The sequence below is a fragment of the Vombatus ursinus genome, unplaced genomic scaffold (genome assembly GCF_900497805.2).
Source record: "Vombatus ursinus unplaced genomic scaffold, bare-nosed wombat genome assembly UNPS02014932.1, whole genome shotgun sequence".
Taxonomy (NCBI): domain Eukaryota; kingdom Metazoa; phylum Chordata; class Mammalia; order Diprotodontia; family Vombatidae; genus Vombatus; species Vombatus ursinus.
Genome location: NW_020954710.1, coordinates 7,960,769 through 7,984,666, shown reverse-complemented (window position 1 = coordinate 7,984,666; position 23,898 = coordinate 7,960,769). Strand labels below are relative to the sequence as shown.

Here is a 23,898-nt window from a genome sequence, read left to right as displayed (position 1 = left end):
ACCCAGTGAGACCTGAAGTGCTATGTAAATGTTGGTTATGATTCTCATTAACTGAATCCATTTCTAGCATAGGTAGTAATTTTGAAGATCTATGAAAAACTATACCAATAACACACAGCCATAGCCCATGGATGTCTTGTCAGAAGAATAATTGGAAGAAGACCCCAAGAGAAGTTCAGGAAGTGTTCTGCACAGAGGAGATGGCTGAAATGAAAAGTGTGACCGGATTTTGCAGAATCTAATCAATGGCCTCACAAACACACACCCCTGTGCTGCCTTTATCTGTCTAACCCAGTATTTCATGAACATTAACAACTCAATCCATGTAGCACTCTACAATCTGTGGGGCACTTTTCTAAAAGCAATCCTATGAATGTAGGGACTAGCAGGGAATTGGACTGCATCATTTGTGGAAACTGAAGGGACCTTGCTCAGGTTCAGGCTGTGCCAAACCTGGGATTGCAACCCCATACTCTGCACTACCTGCTGCTTCCCCGCTCCTTAAGTGCTATATACTGCAATAGCAATGTGCTGCAAAACACCTGAAGATTCTGAAATCATAAGCAAAGAGAAGCAGGAAAAGCTAAGAAATGTGATTTTCCTACCAAGTCTAATGACATATATATGTTTGCCATCAGGAGTAAATGCCTGGGGTTAGAGACTCCTTCTCAAATACAACCACAAATAAATAACAGGTGGAAAACTATAGAAGCTGGAGGAAGAGCACCTGATTTCATAGTTTAAGATGCCTCCTACAAGGGGAAAGGATGCTGCCAATCTTTTACCTTTCCCTAGGAGGTAGCTCTTATCATTGTCTCGGAGTTCTAAGGCTTCATAGATACCAGTAGAAGCACCACTGGGCACCGCAGCTCGGAAGACACCTGGATGAGAAGGAAAAGAACAGAACAGAGTAATAAATGAAAAAGTGAGGTCAGCTAGCACAGACATCAAAACCCCATGTGGGTAATTTCCTCTCCCACTCACAGGGCAAGAGCAAAAAGGATGGTGAGTGGCCTAGAAGCCATGCCCTATAATGATATTTGGTCTAGCGAAAGGTGCAATAGTACTGAAGGAATGCTACGTGGAGGAGGGGTTGGGGTGGTTCTGCTGGGCTCTGAAAGGCAGAACACAGAGCAATAGACATAAGTTTGAGAGGCAGATCTCGTGATTCGAAGAGTTAGAAGGGAGCTTAGATATCCTCTGTTCCAACCAATCTGAACAAGAATTCCTCCTACAATGTCGTGGTGGCCAAAGGATTAAACTGGCTAAGGGCTGGAATGATCTAGCCTGAATAGGAGCTGGCTCAGGTCCCAGGACAAAGTCAATTAAGGCAGGTAAGGGCTAAAGGGAAGCTTTGAGGTCTGCTATTTTGCCCCCCTCCCTTCAACTCCTGCTTGGATCACAAGCTAAGGATTAATGTTGTCAGAACTGGACTAGAAGTAATCAGGAAGCATTGTGGTTATGGATAAAGTTGGAAGAGGAACAGATCCCAAACATACAGGAGGGGCAAGCGTGCGTCTGGCATTCCCACGAAGCTAGTTTTGGAAGAGAGAGAGGGGCAGAGGTCAGGCAACGGCGGCAATGCTGATGCATGTTAATTACTAGGGAATATGGATAAAGAATTAAGGTATGAAATCCAGGAGGGACATTGAGCGACTTTAGGGAATGGAGAGGACAGGAGAAAGTGACTTCATGAACACAGTGTCTGGCGCTCAGATATTAATGGAAGGACTGAAGACTATATACACACAATAAACCCATCTCCTACACATTTTAACTAGTGCTATGTGTCGATAAAGGACTTTGATAAATTCAAGTTTAAGTTATTCCACGGCTTTGGGAATGGTAATGGGAAGGAGGGCGGCAAAAAATATTACCAGCAGTGAGTGGCCAACCAGTCTCTGTCTGAAGGCCTCCAGTGAGAAATTACACATTACTTCCCAAGGAAATCCATTCCACTTTTGGGATGCTCCAATGGTCAGGAGTTTGTCCTCACGCCAAGCTTAAAACTTCCACCCGTGGTTTCTAGTTCTACCCACGAGAGCCAAGCAGAAAGAGCCCAGCCTCCCTTCCACCTGCCGGTGCTTCAAATATTTGAATGGAGTGTCCTGGTTCCCAGAGCCTTCTGCTTCACTGGCTAAACATCCCATAGGTCCCTTCAACTGATTCTCTAATTGTGCTCTCTGGAGTTTTCTCACCATGCTAGTTGCCTTCTTCTGGATATGTTCCAGCTTTTCTATGTGGCTTTTCTCAAAACGTGGACCCAAGAACTAAATCTAGTTTGTGACTTGCCCAGGGCTTGGTACAGCAGAACTAAAAGTCAAGTTAACAGCATGTTAATGAGCACTTATTACTCGCCTACTACTATTACTCGATAGGTAGTATTTATACAGCGCTTTAAAGTTGACCGTTAAGTCATTTGATACTATGGATGTGCCAGGGACTGAGCTGAGCACTGAGGATCCCTCTCTCCTTTGTTCTGCATATCATGTCTCTCTTAATGCTGCATAAAATAACACCAGTTTTGTTTTTTTGTTTTTTGATGCCACATCACATTTCTGACTCAATCAGGCAGGATGGTGCAGGGTAAAGACCATTGGATTTGGAGTTAGAGGACCTGGGTTCAGATACTGGCTCTGAAAATTGATGCTTGGGTGACCTTGGGCAAGTCACTTAACCTCTATGAGCTTGTTTCCCCCACAAACGAAGGAGCAGACTGGATAATCTCTAACTTAACCTCTTGGCTCTAAATCTATGAACTTCCTAGCAATTATGGAATTTAATGACTCATAAGGTTGAGTTTTCCCCCTCCAGTGGAGATATGATGGGGCAATAATTGGGGCAATTATAGAGGGAATTCCCATTCTTGTTCTTGGACTGGAAAGTGAACAGATCAATAAAACAGTATCTAAAAATGGGATTAGGATTTCTGCAGCACAGTTTAAAATACTGAAATAACATGCTGTTACACAGAGGTGGAATATACTTAAAGGCTGGTAAGAATATATTTGGGTCGGGCCTTGCACATTTAATTACAAAAGGGCTTCAAATTGAAAAGGAAAAAGGAGGGAGTTAAACTGCTTATGAAAACCCACCAAGATAGCACCATCTAGAAGGAGCATACTATAAAGAGAAGAGCAGCAGACACTCAGAAATCACAGGAGACAAAACGGAAGAAAAAAGCCACCAGTAAAAACCATGGTTCCAGTTATTTATACATGTTTAAATGCACAAAGTATGAGTAGTGAGTTAGGTGATTTAGAGACCATGATGTATGCAGACTTCAGAGCTATTACTGAACCTTGGTAGGATGAGATACATGACTTGAATTAGTTTTGAAAGAGGATACCTTATTCAAAAGAAATCATGATAGGCAAAAGGGAATGGGGTTGGCATATGTTAAAAGGATATACTAATGAAGGGAAATCCAATAATAAGGAGGAGGGCAGAGCCTGGGGGAGGTCACCTGGGTGAAGGACAAGAGGCAGAAAGAAACAATAGACATCATAGTATATTTCAGACTGCTGGAGGATGGAAGAAATACATGAGGAAATTAGGAAAATGATTATAAACCTAGCATGGAGGGATGACATATTAAGTACTGGTCTAGATTTCTGCTGGAAATTCTCTTTGACCACAACAGGACAGCTTAATAATTTCTTGAATCACTTAATAACTTCTTGAATCACTTAATGACAATTCTATCTTCAAAGAGCAGAGGAATGAAGGAGGGAAACTTCTATTTTGGATATGATTCTCACTAATGAGGAAAAACTGCTGGAGTGGAAATGACTGGAAATTTGGGAAGAAGTGAACATGACATTTTGGAATATGTAATAGGAAAAACCTGGACATAATCTGTCATACTCCCTAGATTCTGGGAGAACAGATTTCCATGGGTTCAGAGAAAACGTGGTAGGAATCCATGACTAGGGCAGCTAGGTGGCACAGTGGATAGAACTCCAGCCTTGGAGTCAGGAGGACCTGAATTCAAATCCGGCCTCAGACACTTGACAGTAGCTGTGTGATACTGGACAAGTCACTTAATCTCGACTGCCTCACCAAAGAGAAAAGGAAAAAAAAGGAATCCATGACTTAAATTCTATAGTGGATGTAAGTTTAGGTCTGGAAGAAATGGGAATTTCTAAAGAATGACATTCTGAATGGAGATACAAGAGGGAAATAATTCCAATGAGGAGGGAAAAGAAGAGTTGTCTAAAGCAGGGCTTCTTAAACTTTTTCTACTCTTGACCCCTTCCTGCACTTCTTAAACTGTGGTTGCAACCCATGTGGGTCTCGACCACAGTTTAAGAAGTGAGGAAGTGATAAATGTGAATGTACAGAAGGGTATATTCTTGTTCAAGTACGGTTTGGCCTCCAAGTTCCTTTCCAAACAGGAGATTCTGTGAGTCATATATGGCCCAAGTTAGGAGGAAAAAGTAATGGAATCTAACTCCCCCCTCGCACCCTGGAAGAGTGCTGACTGCAAGGCTGTTGAACTGTTTTACTACTAGCTGAGAAGCTTCTGGGGGTGTCAGGTAAAATACCCTCAGTTCTGCTGTCACGCAGTCTTTGGGCTCTTTGTGAGATTTAAGTTTATATTATTTGGCATAGAGTTTTCGCTGATGAGAATCTCTTCAAGGCCCTATTTTACAGGGAATAATGAACATGGAGATTTAAAAACCACCACCACACAGTAAGAGGGAACTACAGAGGGAGCTTGATGGGTTCCGAAGAAAGATAATAAGGAAGAAAGGGTAAAGTCTCTTCAATGAGGATAGTATTTGCTGTTCCCCTGTGAGCAAAAAGCCTCATTCTACAGGCATGTGGCTCTAAGATTTTCCTCCAAGGCCCCCTTTATAAGTGAATCACACAGTTGGGACTTACGGGGTCATTTAGTCTAAGCTTCCACACTGTAAGGAGAAATACTCTCTACGATACACTTGGAGAGGTGATCACGAAGGCTGAGGCAGCTGGTGGTGTGGTGAGTAGAGCTCCGGGCTTGGAGTCAGGAATTTCTGAGTTTACATTCAGCTGAAGATACTTCCTAGCTGTGTGTCTCTGGGCAACTCATTTAACTTTTGTCTACCTCAGTTTGGGGATCATAATACAGCATCTCCCTCCCAGGGTTGTAGTGAGGTTCAAATGAGATAATATTTGTCAAGTGCTTCACACAATGTTTAGTATGTAGTAGGTGCTTAATAAATGCATGCTCCTTCCCCTTCACCGAGGCTTTGCTTGGATACTTCCAATGACCATACACTAACAACATACCCTATTCCAATTTTGGACAGGCTATGTGGATTCTTCCTCTGTTACATTCACCTTTATAATATATGCTCTTGGGAAAGGAGCTTGGGTTTACTCTATATATGGAAAATTTTTATTAGAGAACAATTTTTTTGTCTTTTTTTTTGGTCTGGACCCAGGACTTCATTAGCGAAGGCAAAACCTGGCATGGGAACTCCCTCTGCAGACAGTGAGCAGCAAAACCCCTATAACTGCCTAAGAGCCAGGTCACCAGCTAGCCTGTGTCGAGAGGCAATGTCAACATAGTTCACAGAATTCAAGGTGGGGGGGAGGTCTTTAGAGATGCCATTCCAGTATGAGACTAACCCAGCTTCCTTAAAACATTCTCCCTTTAGTCCCCTCCTACTTTCATCTCTAGACCTCTTGGTTATTAAAAAAAAATTCTATTAATTTCTGCTGGGCCAGTTTCATACTCTGACCAAACAGTAGAGTCTCACATCATGAAGGGAGTGATAGAAGGCATGTACCCAGAAGGATTGACTCTTTGAGAGTACCTACTTTAGGAAGCTGGCTTAACCCTGAAAGCAATCATGATGAAGTAGCAGAAGACAGACTCTCATGTCAGTGAAAGGCACAGATTTAAGGACTCTTTTTTGGTAAGCAGGAGGGAAAGAGGTAGGGAGAAGAAAGGGAGGCTTATAGAACCCTAGAGTTAGAAAGACATTCAGTCCGACCCCACCATCTGATTCATGAATTCCCTCTACACCATCTCTGACAGGCTAAAGGGTTTCACTAGTCAAGGCAGAACTCACAGTGGGACAGACTCAGCTCTCCCCAGGAAGCAGTATCCTCAGTACCACTAGTATCACTCAGCCTGGAGACCATTTCCCTTTAATTTTTCATGTATAAAACAGTTCAGGAGGCAGCTGTAAACTAAGACACAAGGGACTACAAAAAGGGGGAGAAATCTCTTTGAATTAACAAAAGGGATCTCCTTAAGAATCCCCAACCCTACTGTTTGCCAGGAACACCACAAAACACTTCCCCTCCTGCTTCCTGAAAAGAATGGCAGTGGCCATATAAGGTTTCCAGAGTTGTTTTGTCATACCTCTGTGTTCCTACTCTCTGGTTACAAAGGGACTGTATCTACTCAGATGCCTCACACTGGCGCAGGGGGATCCCTGGTTTCTTAAAGGCTATGTCAGCAGGATATAAGCTCTACAAAGCACTACCACACTGAGAAGAGCTGGGAGTGGACCCACAATCAGGTGCACTGAGCAATCAGCTCCTTGCTACAAAGCTGGCACTAGGTGATGAATTATTTTGGCCATAACAACTCATGAATATCACCTACTCTGGATTATGATCTGCCTCAGAGAAGGAGGCACCCATGCCGATAAAATCAGATCTTTGATGGCAGTTAGAAAATATGGAAGTGAACATACACTACACATTTGGCCTTGTACTTATCCAGGATTTTCCTTTTTTCCTGCTAGTCAGACAAAGCACAATCCAGCTGGCATTCTCACAACTCCTGTCCATATCTATCTACTTTGAATAAAAGGGTTTCTCCACAGTGTCCAGAACACTTGCTTGTTTGATCACTGGGGAACACCAGGTTATCTACCAACCAAGCAAATGAAGGCCCCACTGGGCAACAAATAAGTGAATTTGCACCTTGGAGACATTTTTGAGGTAGAAGGTCTTGATTTGATCTTTCCGTCTCACCTCTTTGTCCCTAGGAGCCATTCTGTGCCAATGTTAACGTATCTAGAAGAGGGTCTGGGGACCAGGAAGGCAAAGGGGGCATGCACCTTTATGAGTGTGGAGATCAACCTCAACTGTGGGGTTTCCACGAGAGTCGAAGATCTCCCTGGCATGGATCTTGATAATAGACATGGCGAAATCCTGTGAGGAATAAAGATGAATGTTTTAGCATGTACCATCTACATTTATTCATTTGTCCAACAAATATTTGGGGGTCAGCTTTACTTAAGGCGCTATGTGGTATACAAATTTATATAAGACAAAGTTCTTCCTGAAAAGGAGTGTAGGAGAGACAAAACACACATACAAATATCTCTGATATAAGGCTGGATATGGTGAGATCCCCGTGTAAGACAAACCAAGTACTGCACCCGCTTAACATCTCCTCCCAGCTGATTCACTGGCATCTCAATTTTACATCCAAAACAGGACTCATCTTTTGGCCAAAACCCACCCCTCCCCCAACTTCTCTACTTCTGTTAAGGGTTAATAGTCAGCCAACTAGCATCGTGCCTCTATTTATTAAGTGCCTACGACGTGACAGGCACTGTGCTAAGTGCTGGAGATGCAAAGAAAGGCAAAAATCCCCACCCTCAAAAACCTCACAATCTAACGGGGGAGATAACATGTAAACAACTATGTACAAACAAGCTATACACAGAATAGGAAATAATTAACAGAGGGAAGGCACCAAAATTAAGAGGGGTTGGGAAAGGCTTCCTGTAGAAAATAAATAGAGGGAAGGAATTAGAATCAAGGGGGACTAGGAAAGCCAGAAGGCAGAGATGATGGTAGAGCAATACAGGTCTAAGGGATAGCCAGTGAAAATGCCCAGAGTTGGGAGATGGAGGGTCTTGAAAGAGGTATAGCAAGGAGGCCAGTGTCACTGGGTTGTAGGATATATTAGAAGGGGTGAATATAAGATGTAAGAAGACTGGAAAGGTAGGCAGGGGTTAAGCAGAAGGTACCCCTATTCCTCTAGTCACTCAGGTTCAAAACCTTGGATTAATCTTCAACTCTTCTCTCTAACCTATCCAATAGGATATCCAATATCCTAACCTCACCTCCCTCCAACATATCCAATCACTTGCTAAGTCTGGCAGGGGGCCATCGCCAGTCATCCTAACCTCTATCTTACCACTGGACCCAGATGGCTCCAGAGGAGAAAGTGAGGCTGGTGACTTTGCACAGCCCTACCTCACTTAAATCCAATTCACTTGCAGGTCATGGCATCACCTTCCTGATGTCACGGTCCTCTCTGAGAACGAAGGACCAACAACAACAAGTCTGGTCAGTTCCTCCTCCTCAAGATCTCTTTTTTCTACTTGGACAACCACTCTAGTCCAGGCCCTCATCGCCTCTTGCTTGAAAGTTCTGTAACTGATCTCCCTGCATCTAGTCTTTCCTAACTCCAAGCCACATGACCATCAAAATGACAGGCCTCAAGTGCAGGCCTGACCACGTGACCCTTCTGCTCAATATTGCACCTCTAGGATTGAACATGGCTTCTCTCTTTGGCACCGAAAGCCTCTCACAGGCGGGCTCCAATCCCCCGAGTCAGCCTTATTATACAGTGCTCCCCTTCACGTGACGGTCCTGTCAAATTAGTCTTGATTGCCTCACACACAACCTTCTCTCTCCTCTTCCTGCTTTTGCTCAGGTTGCTCCCCCCAGCCTAGAATGAATGAACGAAAGAGTGTTTACTAAGCATTTTGTGGTAGGCACTGTGCTAAGCATTGGCGTATGAGCGGAAACAAGAAAGACAGTCCCTGACCTCAAGAAGCTTACATTCAAATAGTGGAAGATGGAGCAGAAGAGAGAGTTGTTGTTGGCGGTGTTAGTCCTTCATTCTCCTTCTTCTTCTTCTTTTTTTTTTTTTTGGTTAGGCAATCGAGGTTAAGTGACTTGCCCAGGGTCACACAGCTGGTACGTGTCAAGTGTCTGAGGCCAGATTTGAACTCAGGTCCTTCTGACTCCAGGGCTGGAGCTCTATCCATTTGTCCTTCATTCTGAATTGGATTTGAGTGGGGGGGGGGCAGAGCCAAGATGGCGGAGGGAAAGCAGTGACTGTCTTGAGCTCTCTCCCAAAGCCCTACAAATACCTAAAAAAAGGGCTCTAAACAAATTCTAAAGCAGCAGAACCCACAAAAAGACAGAGTGAAACAAATTTCCTGCCAAAGGCAGCCTGGATGGTTGATATGAAAGGTATATCACACCAGGCGGGGAGAGGAGCTCAGTTTGGCGTGGGCGCGCAGGCCACAGCGACCCTGGAGCAGGCCTCAGAGGACTGAATCTCGGGCAGTTGTGGCGGTTTCCAGACTTCTCAACCCATGAATGCCAAAAACAACGTGGAAGGTGAGTGGGAAAAGTCTGTGACTGCGGTGAGAGAGGAGCTAGGTTTCAGCCCAAGTCTCCAGCATGGCCTGGGGCAGCAACTGTTTCCTGAACTTCCAGCCCACAGACTGAGGGGAAATCCAGTGGCTGATCAGAGGAGGATTGCAAGGATCTCTTTGCCAGTGCTGAGGCAGGAATCTCTTGCTTTGCCCGTGCTTGGATCTGGGTCACAGTTCTGAGGGGCAGTTCTGGGGCTAGGAGGAATGCTGGTGTGGTGAAGCTTGTTGTGGCTGTGGAGAGGAAACACCTCGCCCCTTATCATACCACCTTGTAAGAAATGAAAATTTACAGGTCCCTAGAAGTACCTGTGAAAACAGCTGTACAAACCCCCGAAGCCTGGGACAGTACACTCTTCACATTGGAAGCAGACTTTTACTTTAACAAAGAGTTTAAAACTTAAGTAATTGGCCGGGATCATGAGTAAGCAGCGCAAAAAGAGTCAGACTATATTATCTTACTTTGGTGACAAAGAAGATCAAAACATACAACCAGAAGAAGACAATGAAGCCAAAGCTTCTACATCCTAAGCCTCCAAGAAAAATATGAATCAGTCCCAGGCCTTGGAAGAGCTCAAAAGGGATTTTGAGAAGCAAGTAAGAGAAGTAGAGGAAAAACTGAGAGTGATGCAAGAAAATCATGAAAAACAAGTCAACAGCTTGCTAAAGGAGACCCAAAAAAATACTGAAGAAAATAACACCTTAAAAAATAGCCTAACCCGAATGGCAAAAGAGGTCCAAAAAGTCAATGAGGAGAAGAATGCCCTAAAAAGCAAAATTGGCTAAATGGAAAAGGAAGTCCAAAAGATTACTGAAGAAAATACTTCCTTAAAAATTAGAATAGAGCAATTGGAAGCTAGTGACTTTATGAGAAATCAAGACACTCTAAAACAAATCCAAAAGAATGGATTTGAGTGAGGCAGGGCTAGGGAGAAGTGCTTTTGGCAAAGACAGAAAGAATGGTCAACTGAGTCAGGAGGCATTTGACTGACATCTCCTTACTAGGAAAGGTAGTGTTGATTGATTACTTTCCTCCAAACTAGAGTTGGAAAGGAGGGAAGGAAATATGGTTAAGAGGTCACATGTTGCAGACGTGGTGGCCTAGGCGGCAAGAGAAAGTAAACTGCTCAACAACCAGTGGTTAGAAACCACACAAAGAAAGCAAGTGGATGAAGGCTGTCTATTGACCAGATTATGCCAAGAAAGTGGATGAACAACCTATAGAGTTTGCCTAACATTATGTCTATTGGGCACAAACAATACAAATGGATGAGCTGGGTCAAGGGGAAGAATGGATTGGATTACCTTCAGAAAATAAACTTTGAAAGCTCCTTTAAAGACCCTAATATTTTATATTCTCCAGGAAACAAAGGTCTGCCTTTTCAATACCAATATTCTGCCAGTTACATCAAGCCCCAGAACAAGTATAGTGTGGTGTGTAAACTGATCCGGGCAGCTTTGGAGTGAGGAAGACCTGAGTTCAAGTGTGCCTGAAAAACACACTGACCGTATGACCCTAGCAAATCATGGAACCTCTCAGTGCCTCAGGACGCATTTCTGCATAGGTAGGAGCTTTCTCCTGAGAATTCTCTATACTAATGGAATTAAAGGTCCAGTCCAAAAGCAAATTCTGTCAATGTTCAGTCCATGTCTTCCAGTATCTCTCCCACAGAACAATGGAAAGGTGGATTTGAGCAGGCTGTAAGAGATAACCAATGAGGAACTCTGATGAACAGGAGTAAAAGATGATTGTCATCACAGCCTACAGGATGAAGGCGAGGGATTACAAGTGAATGGTCCACTCATCTCTTCTCAATGTCAGCAGAGGCTGAGGAAGGTCTCCAAAATGTCAAGTGAACCACCTGCGGCAAACTGACAGGAAGATGTGGATAAATGCTGCCCAGAAGAGGAATGACTGGGTTAAGATCTACATCATTTGAGAAAGCATCCTAATAATTCGGTCACAGATCCATTTGGGTGAGTATGTCCCAGAACCTAGCACAGTACCCTGCACACAGTGGAAATTTAATAGTCGCTTGTTCATTGGATGATCTTGTATTTACTTATCTATAAACAAATTATCCCTCCCAAACCCAGTAGAATGTAAGTTCCTTGAGGGCAGAGACTGTTTCATTTTTATTTATATCTCCTTTACCTAGCACATGGTAGGTCCTTAATAAATGGTTGTTGATTAATTGAGAACAGAGAGAAGGATAATTTCCTGCCAAGGCAATTAGAGAAGACACCATGGTAATAAGCAGCATTTGAATGGAAGAATGGAAGGATTTGAAGGATTGGGGATTTCAATAAGTAAAGATGAGACAAGAAGGCATTCCAATTACAGGAGGAAACTACGATGTATTTGTGAATGGACAAGTAGATCATATTGGCTGCAACATCTAGTTCTTTGAAGGGAAAAGTGGAAAACCAGGCCATCCTTTTGGAATTAAAAAAAAATCTAATTAAAATGAAATCCTTAAAGCCTTGGCAAAGTACAATGGAAATAAAGCTGCCTTTAGAATTAGAGAAACTGGGCTTTGATCCTAGCTCTCCTTTATTACTGTTGTGACATGGGTAAATCATTTCACTGGGTCTCAGTTTCCTCATCTGTGTGATGGGCAGAGTCAAGGTAGCTGAGTCCGAAATTGGAAAATCTGTGTTTGAATGCCAGCTCTGTTCCTTGCATGTTGTTGCCCATTCCCCACCCCCACCCCCACCCCCTTGCAGCTAAGCCTCAGATTCCTCATCTGTAAAACGAAGAGGCTGTTAGAGAGGCAACCCTGGGCAATTCCCACCTCTTCTCTGGGCTTCATTACCTTCTCCTTAAAATGTGGAAGCCGGACAAGATGGCTTTGAGGTTGCTGGGTGACTTGAGCAAATCATACTTTCCATTTCCGGGCTGCGGTTACCTTGACTGGAAAAGGAGGAGGTTGGGCTTTATGGTTTCTTTGGACCGTTCCAGTCCCAGGGCTGTGGATCTAGGCCTAGATCATCTTATTAAGCCCCTATGAGAGATGAATGAGGCTGTGGGCCTTCCCCTCTAAGCTTCCCTCCTTCCTACACGACACGGACTCTGTGTGGACCTGGTTATACACACTGTGGCTCACCCATTAGACTGGAAGCTCCCTGAGGGCAGGGGCTGTTTTTGCTTTTCTTTGCATCCGCAGAGTCTGGCACACAGTCGACGCTTAATAAAGGCTCTGGTAGGATCCGCCTTCCTTACCTGGTCTTGAGGCTTCTTCGCCTTCGCAGAGGAAAAAGTCTGTGGATGGGGTTGACACGAATGAAGTGCGTTAACTACGAATTCATTCTCCCATACCTATCTCTCTCTCTTTCCTTCTTACCTCTCTTCTCTCTCCCCTCCCCCAAAAGAATCTGCCCCTCGCCAGCCTCTTTGTCCCGCCATCTTCCCGAGCCACGCCCTCCTCGTCGGGCTCCTCCCTCTCCTCCTCCTCTCCCCCATATTTCCGGTCTAGGCTTTGGCGGAGGGGGAGGTACTTTTTTAGACACCACCCCCCATCGCCTATTTGCCAATCCCCGGCACCACCCGCTGCATCCTTCCTCCCCATTGGTGGAGCGGGCAGTCCCTCTCGTCCCGGCCTCCTCAGTGGGTGGGCGGCTCAGCTCACGTACTCTGGCAGTGACTGGATTCCTTCAGGGTTGAGTGCTCCTTTGGTCCAAAGGCTCTCCTACGACAACCCGGCCCTCTTCCCTAGCCCCCCCTTCCCTCCCCCACCCCACTGGGCCCCTATCCCCCTGGCCTGCCCCCTTTGCCCCCGCCTCAGCTACCCCTCACGCGGCCCCGATTTCCGTTGAACCGGTTGGGGCCGCGTGCAGGGGTGGGGGAGCGTGTGAGTGGCGATTGCGCATGCGCGCCCCATCCCTGACCTGGGATGGGGCGATGGGTAGTGATGGAGAGCTTGTCGAGCCTTGGCTCCCAGCCAGGGCTAGGCAGACCGTAAACCTTTGTGAAGCGCCTACTCTGGGCTAAGCTCTACGAGTGCAAAGAAAGGCAAAAGACAGCCTTTCTCTTTAGGAGCTCGCTGTGACAACATGTAAACAATATGTACAAACGAGATATAGAAAGGATAAATGGGCAATTACCAACAGAGGGAAGGGATTAGACTGAAGAGGAATTGGAAAAGGCTTCCTGAAGAAAATGGAATTTTATTTGTGAATTTTATTAGAGGAAGCCAGAGAAGCCAGAAAGGAGGCAGAGGTGAGGAAGGAGATGAAGGCCAAGGGCTGTGCAAGGGGAAATTTTTCGACATCAGGGTTGAGAGATGGTAATGGCTGCATTCATAATGTGCGTTAAGGGTTTATGTAAGTATCCTTTGATCCACACAACAGCCCCGGGGAGGTAGGTGCTATTAAACCCACTTTAACAGATGAAGAAAGTTAGGCAGTTAAATTACTTGCCTAAAGTCGCACAGGTAGTACTATACGAGGGACGATTTCAAGTCAGGTGTTCCTGACTCCAGGTCCAGAGTTCTCTGCTGTGGCACCTAATTTAGAGAGCAAAACACGAATTAGGAAACATTTAGAACCTAGCTAACAAGATTAACATTAGAAGGTCCAGGCTTATCAAATGATGCAAATTTTAAAATGATTTTACTATAACATTTTCTGTCTGTACAAGAGAATGTTAATTGCCAACAATTACAAGCACCCCAAAGAGATATTTTAAAAAAGGGAAAGGGACCTATTTGGACAAAAATATTTATAGCAGCTTTTTTTTGTGGTAGCTACGAATTGGAAATTGAGGGAATGCCCGTTGATTGGGAAAATGACTGAACAGGTTGTCGTATATGATTGTAATGGAATATTGTGGTGCTATTAGAAATGACAGGCAGGATGATTTCAGAAAAAACTTGGAAAGACTTACATGAACTGATACAGAGTGAAGTGAGCAGAGCCAAGAGACCATTGTACACAATAACAGCAACAGGGTTGGATGATCAAGTATGAATGACTTTGCTATTCTTTGAAATGTAATGGTCCAAGATAATCCCAAAGGACTCATGGTAAAAAAAAATGCTGTCCACCTCCAGAGAAAGAACTGATGTTGTCTGTATACAGCATGGAGCATTCTTTCTTTTTCTCTTCCTTCTTGCCTCCCTTTCTCTTTCTTTTCCTTCCCTCTTTCCCTCCCTGCCTTCCTCCCTTCCTTCCTTTCTCTTTGTTTTTTCTTTCTTTTCCTTCCTTCATTCCTTCTTTCCTTCCTTCCTTCCTTCCTTCCTTCCTTCCTTTCTTTTCCTTTCTTTCTTTTCCTTTCTTTCTTTCTTTCTTTCTTTTGTCTTCTTGGACAAAATGATTAATATGGAAATGTTTTACATGATTGCACGTGTGTAACCTATATCAGATTGCTTTCTGTCTCAGAAAGGAGGAAGGGGACGGACGAAGGGGTAGAATTTGGAACTCAAAACTTAAAAAAAAACAAACCAAAAATGAATGTTAAAAATTGTTTTTACATTTAGTTGGGGGGAATAAAATATAAAAAAAAACAATTACAAGCAGTTGTAATTTTACTTTGAAATAAAAACTTTCATCTTACTATCTCTATTTTCTTTGCCTTAGGGATAAAAAAAAATGCACTGTATCAATTTAGGCAGCTTGGTCCTTCAGAGTGTTATTAAATTCTGGTCCTTCTTAAGAATAGGTACCTAGATCTTGATCTCACTGGTACAGGATATTCCCAGTTGAGGAAACTTCCTCTACTAATGTAGGTTGGCATCTTCTCAACAATTTATATTCTTAGGGAGTTGACTGGAACACTGAAAGGTCTAATAATAATAATAATAAGTAGCATTTATATATCCTATTAAGATTTGTGAAAAGCTTTGTAAATATCTTCACAAAAACCTTGTGAGGGAGGTGTCATTATTATGCCAATTTTGTAGATGAGGAAACTGAGGCAGAAAGAGGTTAAATGACTTGCCCAGCTTACACAGCTAATAAATGTCTGAGGGAGGATCTGAACTCAGTTCATCCCAACTCCAAGCCTAGAGCTCTATCCAATCCTGCGCCTCATTGCCCAGGACCCTACTCCTAGTACATGTTAGAGGTAACACTCGAATCCAGGTCTTCCTGGCTTTGAAACCACTCCCCTGGCCACAATGCCTGACAGGCAAGAGGAAGTAAGTAAAATAGGAAACTCCCAGCTCACTCAGCGTTAACACTTGTCTATGAGCCACTATAGTAATTAATTACCCACTCAACTGAATCTAGCTTAATCACTTCTTGTATTATTTTCCCATCATGAAGCATGAAGTTGATTTGAGGGCACTTCATGCTGCCCCCACTGGAGGTGGTGGAAAAGTTGCTAATTACTGCTCTGATCTTCAGCACCTGGCTTAGCATTTTACATGGTGTAGATGTGCAATAAATGTAATTGAACTGAATCCTCAAGCGTGGATGACCACTTATTGGAGAGAATACGGAAGGGATTCTTGGTCAGGTATGGGTCTGATTAGATGAGCCTTGTGAGCTGCTCAATTTTTGAGCCTGTCAGTTCAGCCCTTGCTTAATGACCTTAAGTGAGAGGGGAACCCACTGAGTCCCGAGGCAGCTCATTCTGCTTCCAGAGGAGCCAGTATTGATGGGGTGTTTGTCCTCACATTAAGTTTACATCTGCTATCTCCAACTTTCACTGACTTTCCATTCATTATTCCTAGTTCTGTACTCCAATGCCAAAAAGAACATGTCTAATCCCTCTTCCATGACAACCCTTCAAATGTTTGTAGACAATTAACATGGCCTCCATAACTCTCTTCTGTGGGATAAATATTGCTGCTTCCTTACTCCTGGCGTAGAGCGATCTCAAGGCCCCTTCCCTATCACTGCTTCTAACAAGTTGATTATTCTGGTGATGAGAAACCATATGAACCCATTTCCCCTCTATCTATTCATCCTGATTTCCTTTTTCTCTCATTTTTTCTTCTTGTTTATGGCTTCACCTTATCAGCTGTACTGGAAAGCACCACTTATCCCTTGCTAGTGGCAGCCAGGGTCACAAAGATAGCTAATCCTTAGCTTGGAGTCTTAGTGCCGTTATTTTAAGGTTAGACCATTACTCTTACATTTAGTCTGCAATATTACTTGAGGTAGGGGTGCTGGAGGAAGATTTAATTTGAAAAAGACAAAGGACCTTTCAGAGAAGGAGCGGTCAGAAGCTGAGAGAAAGACAAAGAATTTAAAAAAAGCAAGTATCAGAGTTCTCTCTTTTGACCTGATTTCACCATATGTCATTTTCATGCTGTCAAGATTAGACTAATCAGAATTTTCTGCAGTGGCTATGCGTGAGAAGCATGAAAAATTAGGGAAATGTAAGTCATTCTTTTTAAAATGGAATTCCAGAGCACGGAAAGCAGTACACCAAATTTGGTCCAAGCATCAACCCTTCACTTCATATTGCCCCCAACATGCAGATAATCATAATTAGAATTTAATGAGAATAGTTCTGCCATCCGGGTGCTTAGTAAACATTAATTAATTCTGGCTTCCACCACCCTGTGAAGCAGCTAAACCTTATATCCTTCCCACAGTGAAATTGAGGTTGGGAGGTTAAGCAGTTTTTATGATTTAAAAGGAGGATCCATACTGCATAGGTAAATTAGAGCATGGGCTGAAATTAATTTTTTAATTTCCAAAAGTTCAAGTGTTCTTGGCTTCGGTGGATAGATAATGGGAGATTATATGAGCCTTCTAGAATTGGACTTGTGCTTTTGTCTGCAATGTTGGGCTCTACTAAACACAAATACAAATAGGGGAAAGATTTGTGATTTCATTAGGGTGGAGAACTCCCAGTGGGGGACACACTTTACCATGCAGAGATTGTAGCATTAGGTAACTTGGTAGATAAGTCCTAGAGACTTACCTGAGCACCTGGAATGACTTCTTCATGGTCAGAAGACTTGTAAATGTCAAAAGTAGATGAACCTGAGTTCCTGATGCCATTCTACTCTTTCCACTATGACATATTTCCTTGAAATGATGGATCTCGGATTTAATTTTCTTGCTCTTCAAAATACAGCTCCTGGACCTCAAAAGAGCCTCTCCCTCCATTTTCCTTGGTTCAACCCTGAGACTTGATTGTGACCTATTTATCTCATCAATTTGGGGGGGGGGCAGGAAAAGGAAATATTAAAGAAGAAAGTGCTTAATTAAAGTTTTCCGTTAGAGAGGTGATGGCTGTAAGAAGGCTCCGACTGTGAGGAACAGAGCAGGAGTCTGCATGATACTGAGGATCACACAGTTCAGATCTTAGCAGAAATATTTCAGTTGAGGCCCCTGTGGTCCCAACCACATTGCTAGCAGTAGCTTTTCCCTTTTATTATAGAGTCTTGGGGTCTAGAAACACTAGAAAAGCAGCAAGGAGCCCTAGCAGCCTTGGGCAGGGACCCCTGATGAAATTCTTGGAGTCAATTTGGGTTTGGGTTTTCTCTCAGCAGTTTTTCAAAATAGCATGCACATTCCAAAAATCAGAGCAATTTGTGTGCACTTGTGTATTCTTTTCACTTGTGTTTTTAACAGAGCTGTAAACAGAAATTCTTTCTCTTGGAGCAAAAACCAATTGCACTTTGGAGGAGGGGGAGAGGTGAAAGTGGTTGGTGTTCAGAGGACAGTCCAGCTGCAGGTGTGGTCATTCTGGGAGAGGGGACAGCTTCTTTTCTCACCCAGGGAGTCTCCCTCTAACTGCTGTGGGGTTTGGGGGAGGGGCAGGAGGGCTCTTGGAGGGGTGGTCTGAGCTTTTGGAGGACCGCAAGGGATGGCAGTTGGCTTGGGAAGGAAATTACTCCTGATGCTCCTGATGTCGACATTCAAGGACAAAAACTGGTTCATCTCAGACTGGGTACAGCTGTGGTTTCAAAGTCAGAGAAGTGGCTAAGGATGAAGAGAATAACACATTCCTGTATTTGCTACGGGGATCCATGGCTGGTACTAATTAGCCAACTCTTTCACACTTTTCCAAGAGTCATGTGGTTAACATACCATAAGGCATCTCTTTCATGTTAACACTTACTTATGGTAAGCTTGCAGGATGTAGAATTGAAGCTGGCATCCTTTCAGCAACACTCAGGAAGAATTTATTGAGTGCCTGTGTGGGCAGATCCATGTCTTTGAAAGGGCCAGAAGAAGCTCTGTATTCCAAGAATGCTCCCTTCACTGATGATATAACCCATGATTGCCCCTGGATTCTGCATGTTTTGCTTAGGCCACATTCAGTCCAATGCTGCCTGATTGACAAAGAACTAGAAAACTGAATTAAGAGAGCTGCTGTACCCTTTGGGAGACTGGCAGAGAGCCAAAGGTCAATCACACAAAACTTTTACTCATCATTCTTGGTTCCTGTGTTCCCTATACCTGCCTTTGGATGGGCAGGTCATAGATTTAGAGGTCATCTAGAACAATTCCCTGACTTTACAGATGGGGAAACTGAGGCCCGTGTTCACACAAGTAGTGAGTAGAAGAGATCAAACCTGGAGTTCTCTGTCTCCAAAACCAGCGTTCTTTCCACTGTACCGCAACTGACTTCCTGGCCTAAAGCCCTAGCACATTCTGTATCATTTCACAAGTATGCTCATGTATAAGTTAGTCTATTTGGAAATATGAAAAGCGAAGACAGTCCAAGACCTTTACAAAGTTAGAAGCCAAAGGAAAACATCATATGTGCCTTTTCAACACACATATAAGACAAGAGGCAGAAAGCTCCCAAGTCGTGGGGATTATTCTGCTGCCATTTTTGATGAGAAAGTTTTATCTTAGAGTTGACCCGATTTTTATGAAGCTTTGCCTTCAGAGCAGCTTAAGACAAAAGGCTTCAGGACTGAGGTAGAAAGACTAAAAAGGACATGGAGGAAGAAGGTAAGCTGAGGATCAGAGCTAACCCAAAAAAGGAAGGAGATGAGGGAAACAGCTATCTCATCTCTAATGTTAGCTCCTTCTTCACCTTACCATTGTTTTGCCTCACCTCCATCGGTTTAGTGCTCCTAGGTAGTGGGTCACACCGAATAATGCCTGAGCTGCCATGGTGAGGAAGTCCCTGCTACAGAAAGCCCTCCACTCTTTTGTTCCTCATAGTTCCTGATGGGCTTTCTGCTGGATGGCTGTTCAGATCCAGCCTTTTCCTGGATTTCCTGACCCTTGATCCAGGATTGCTCAGAGGTAAGGGTGTCCTCCTAAATGTTGGAGGCAGCATTGTCTTTTTTTTTTCCCCGCAATCTGTATCCTACCTGGGCTCCCATCTTCTTCCGCTCTCCATGCTGAGCTTTGCTGTGAGATTCCAGGAGAATGTAGGTTCCCTGAGGGCAGAGATTGTTCTCTTGTTTTCTGTATCCCTAGTACCTAACTCTGTGCCTAAATATAGCTACTTCCTAGTAAGCACCTATCACTTGGAGCTTTTTAACAATAAAGATGAGCTGGGACAGTGAAAAGAAGACTGGATTTGGGGCCAGAGGAGTTGTGAAGATAAGATGAGATAATATTTGTAATATACTTTGCAAATCTTACAATGCTATATAAATACTAGCTATTATTCAATATTATCATTTGTAAAATTTGTAATATTATTATTTGTAAGGTTCAATTAGATGACTTCTTAGGGTCTGTCTAGTTCTAAATCTATGATCAATTACTTATTGGATGGAGTTGGATTGACAAAGGCCAGCAATGAACTTCGGATGTTCTCATGATGGTATGCTGAAACCGGTTGAGATACTCTTCCAAATATTCCTTTTTTTTTTTTTTTTTTGCTAATACCATCTTAATACACAGAATGAACACATATCCCCAAAGGGGTTGTTCTTGGGAAAGAAACATCCAGTTGGTTATTGAGTTACGCTGAACATTAAGTTCAAATTTAGTAAACAAGATCAATTTCATCTCTTCAGAGACTTGTGTTTCCATTAGGTGGGGCTATGAATGTCCTTTCCTGTGATTGTTTTGTCCCTAATTGAGCAGGTGAGTCTGAACATTGCTGGTTCCTGTCTCTAGGAAGAAGCCAGTGAAAAGTGTGGCTTGGTTCAAATTGACCATGGAAATTTTTAATTAGAGTCTGTGTTCCAGTTGTTCTGGCCTTGGGGCTGCTGGAAGTGATGGAGGAACTGAGGATGACTCAGTCTACTGAAGAACTTCATCCTTTTGTTAAGTATTTTAAAACACATTATCTGTAGATGTAAGAGTTGGGTGTCTTGAGGTGGTTTATAGAGAGGCAAGAATAAACATCTCCCTCCTTCAGGGGAAGCTTTAATTCCTGCCAGGAGAGGAAAGCAAGAAGTTGGGATCAGAGGTTGACCACTCTGTTCTTCTCAAAGAGAGGGGGTATCACATCAGGATTATATCTATCTGCTCCCTTAAATATTATCAATAATTAGAAATTATTATAATTAGTTATGGTAACCATTAATTAATTATTAAGGAATGTAATTTTTAGGTTCAAGCTTCAGCTCCTGATCACTGTTTCTTAATGTGGAAAGAGGGAGCCCCAAGCTCTATCTCCAAGGTTTCAACCCCTTTCCACCCAATGCCAGTTCCACAATGAACACACATAGTAAATAAATTTATTTATCCAAGTCAATGGCAAAGCAGTCACAGTCTATATAAGAGAATATAGACTAGACAATACAGAATGAAGGAGTTCTTTTATTGTGAGTGAGATATCTCAACTCAACTAAGAAAGAGAGTCTCTAATATGACCCAAGGGAAAAATTCTCTGAGGTCTCTAGAGTAGCATAAGGACATTATGGAGACTTCCAGCTCCTCTCATCTTGGCTCTTTCCCAGTCTTTTTCTCCCTTCAGCAACCTGAAGGGGAGGGGGAAGGAATAAGTATTTATATAGTATCTACTATGTGTCAGGGTCCATTTTATTAACCAGGAAACTGAGGCAAACAGAGGTTAAGTGACTTATCCAGGGTCACACATCTAGTAAGGTCCAGCACTCCATCCATGGTGCCACCTATCTGCTTCCTAGAGAGGACATGGAGAGAGGTTGGAATGGCTATCTCCTTCTCAGAATTAGAAGCCAAGGGGGCAGCTAGGTGGCACAGTGGATAGAACACCGGCCCTGAAGTCAGGAGGACCTGAGTTCAAATCCGGCCTCAGACCAAACACTTGACACTAGCTGTGTGACCCTGGGCAAGTCACTTAACCCCAATTGCCTTAAAAAAAATAATTAAAAAAAAAAGATATAAGAATTGGAAGCCAGAAGAGCCTACTGGAAGTCAGAAGCAAATGTATCTCTTTTCTCCTCTGTTCTCAGCAATTGCTGGCGTGGTAACCAGTCTTCACCAACGAAGAGAGAGTCTGATTGGCCCTTTGAGTTAAAAGTTACATTGCGCAAAATTTGTGCTAATATTATGCTTAGATTGCAGGGTAGAGCAAGTAATTTGTCCTTTATTTAGTTGATGAAAGAATGGATAAAGCATTTATTAAGCATTTACAACATGCAAAACCATATTGGTACAAATACAGAAGTAAGATAGTCACTGCCCCCAAGGAGCGTACAATCTAATTTTATAACAATAAAGATAATACTCTTTAGGTCCTGAATATATTATGTATGCCTGTGAGCATCCTATCTTGGGCCTCACTATTCTATGGGATGGTAACTTTCAAACATTTTTTAATTTAAAAAATTGTTAAAATCTTTTGCTTTTGCATTATCTTCATTTCTAAGTATATCATTGCTCCATCTCTCTCTCTCTCTTTTTTTTTTGGCTAGGCAATGGGGTTAAGTGACTTGCCCAGGGTCACACAGCTAGTGTTATGTGTCTGTGGTCAGATTTGAACTCGGATCCTCCTGAGTCCAGAGTTGGTGCTCTATCTACTGTGCCACCTAGCTGCCCCTACCCCATCTCTTAACCAGCAATCGATACCCTGTTTTTTTAAACTATTATTTACTTATTTTAAACATTCATTTTTTAAAAAATTTTGAGTGCTGAATTCTCTCCCTCTTTCCTGACTCTCCCCCACCCATTGAGAAGAGAAGAAATGACATATCAATTTGTTGTTCAGTCATTCCAGTCATAGTCAACTCTTGGTGACCTTGTTTGGGATTTTCTTGACAAAGATACTGAAGTCGTTTGCCATTTCCTTCTTCAGTTTATTTTACAGATGAGGAAATTGGGGCAAACAGGGTTAAGTGACTTGCCTAGGCTCATACAGGTAGTAAGTGCCTGAGGTCAGATTTGAACTCAGGAAGATGAGTCTTTCTGACTCCAGGTCTGGAGCTGTATCCACTGCACCACCTAGTGGCCATCACATGAAATACATTTCCACATTAGCTATATTGAAAAAAAAAAAGGCAAGAAAAATAAAGTAAAACAATTATGTTTCAATCTGCATTCAGAGTCTGTCAGCTCTTTCTCTGGAGGTAGATAACATTTTTATCATAAGTCCTTTGGAATTGTCTCAGATCATTGTAGTGCTGAGAATAGCTAAGTCATTCACAGTTGATTATTGTTCAATATTGCTGTTACTGTGTACAATGTTCTCCTGGTTCTGCTCACTTCACTTTGTGTCAGTTCATATGCGTCTTCCCAGATTTTTCTGAAACCATCCTGTTTGTCATTTCTTGTGGCACAATCACAATCACATACCACAACTTGTCCAGTCATTCCCCAATTGATGGGCATTCCTTCAATTTCCAATTCTTTGCCACCACAAAAAGAGCTGCTATAAATATTTTTGTACACATAGGTCCTTTTCCTTTGTCTTTGATTCCTTTGGGATACAGATCAGTATTGCAACCCATATCTTATAACAAAAAATAAAAAAAGGTAGTTCAACAAAACTGACCACACCAACCAAGTCTGAAATAGATGCAATATTTTATACCCAGAGTCCTCTACGTCTGCAAAGAAGAGAGAGAAGTGAATTTTCTGATCTCTCTTCCAGGGCCAGGCTCACTTTCCTTTTTTGTTCTTTCCATTTATATTGTTGTAGTCATTTTATATATTTATTTTCTTGATTCTGATTACTTCACTCTGCATCAGTGTATATCTTCCCATGCTTTTTTGAGTTTTCAATAGTCATTGTTTCTTACTGTAATATTCCATTCATGTACCACAATTTGTTTAGCTGTCCCCCAATTGATGGGCATCTACTTGGTTTTCAGTTATTTGCCAACACAAAAAATGTTGTTTTGAATATTTAGGTGAATATGAGACCTTTCTTCCTTCTTTGACTTTCTTGGAGTATATGCCTATTTATGATGGGATCTATAGGTAAAGGGTATGGATGTTTTAGTCACTTTTAAAGTAGAATTCCAAATTGATTTCTAGAAAGGTGGGAAACCAATACTCAGTTTTGCCAAGAATATATTAGGATGCTTGTCTTTCCACAACCCCTCCAATATCGATCATTTCCATCTTTTGTCATCTTTGCTGGTTTTCTGGGTATGAAGTGAAAGCTCAGCATTGCCTTAATGATCATGTCTTTTCATTAATTACTCACAGCACTTTCATATGGTTGGTAATAGTTTGCCATTCTTTT

The 23,898-nt window shown here is 42.7% G+C and overlaps 1 protein-coding gene across 11 annotated transcripts in view; it reads right to left on the bottom strand.

The window, feature by feature from the left end:
- The window catches only part of LOC114029412 (alpha-enolase-like), a 33,974-nt gene extending 20,848 nt beyond the window's left edge, over positions 1-13,126 (bottom strand). For 4 of the 11 annotated variants that reach the window (XM_027843824.1, XM_027843829.1, XM_027843828.1 and 1 more), the window contains exons 1-3: positions 12,631-12,812; positions 7,065-7,158; positions 786-881 (exon numbers count right to left, since the gene is read on the bottom strand). In XM_027843824.1, the coding sequence (XP_027699625.1) occupies positions 786-881; positions 7,065-7,149 (181 nt within the window). In that variant the 5' untranslated portion in view covers positions 7,150-7,158; positions 12,631-12,812. Of the gene's footprint in view, positions 1-785; positions 882-6,978; positions 7,159-8,805; positions 8,891-12,514; positions 12,603-12,630; positions 12,813-13,040 lie in introns of those variants that run through there. The other 7 variants (XM_027843832.1, XM_027843833.1, XM_027843825.1 and 4 more) reach the window with 6 other exon arrangements.
- Between the last annotated feature and the right edge of the window lie 10,772 nt (positions 13,127-23,898).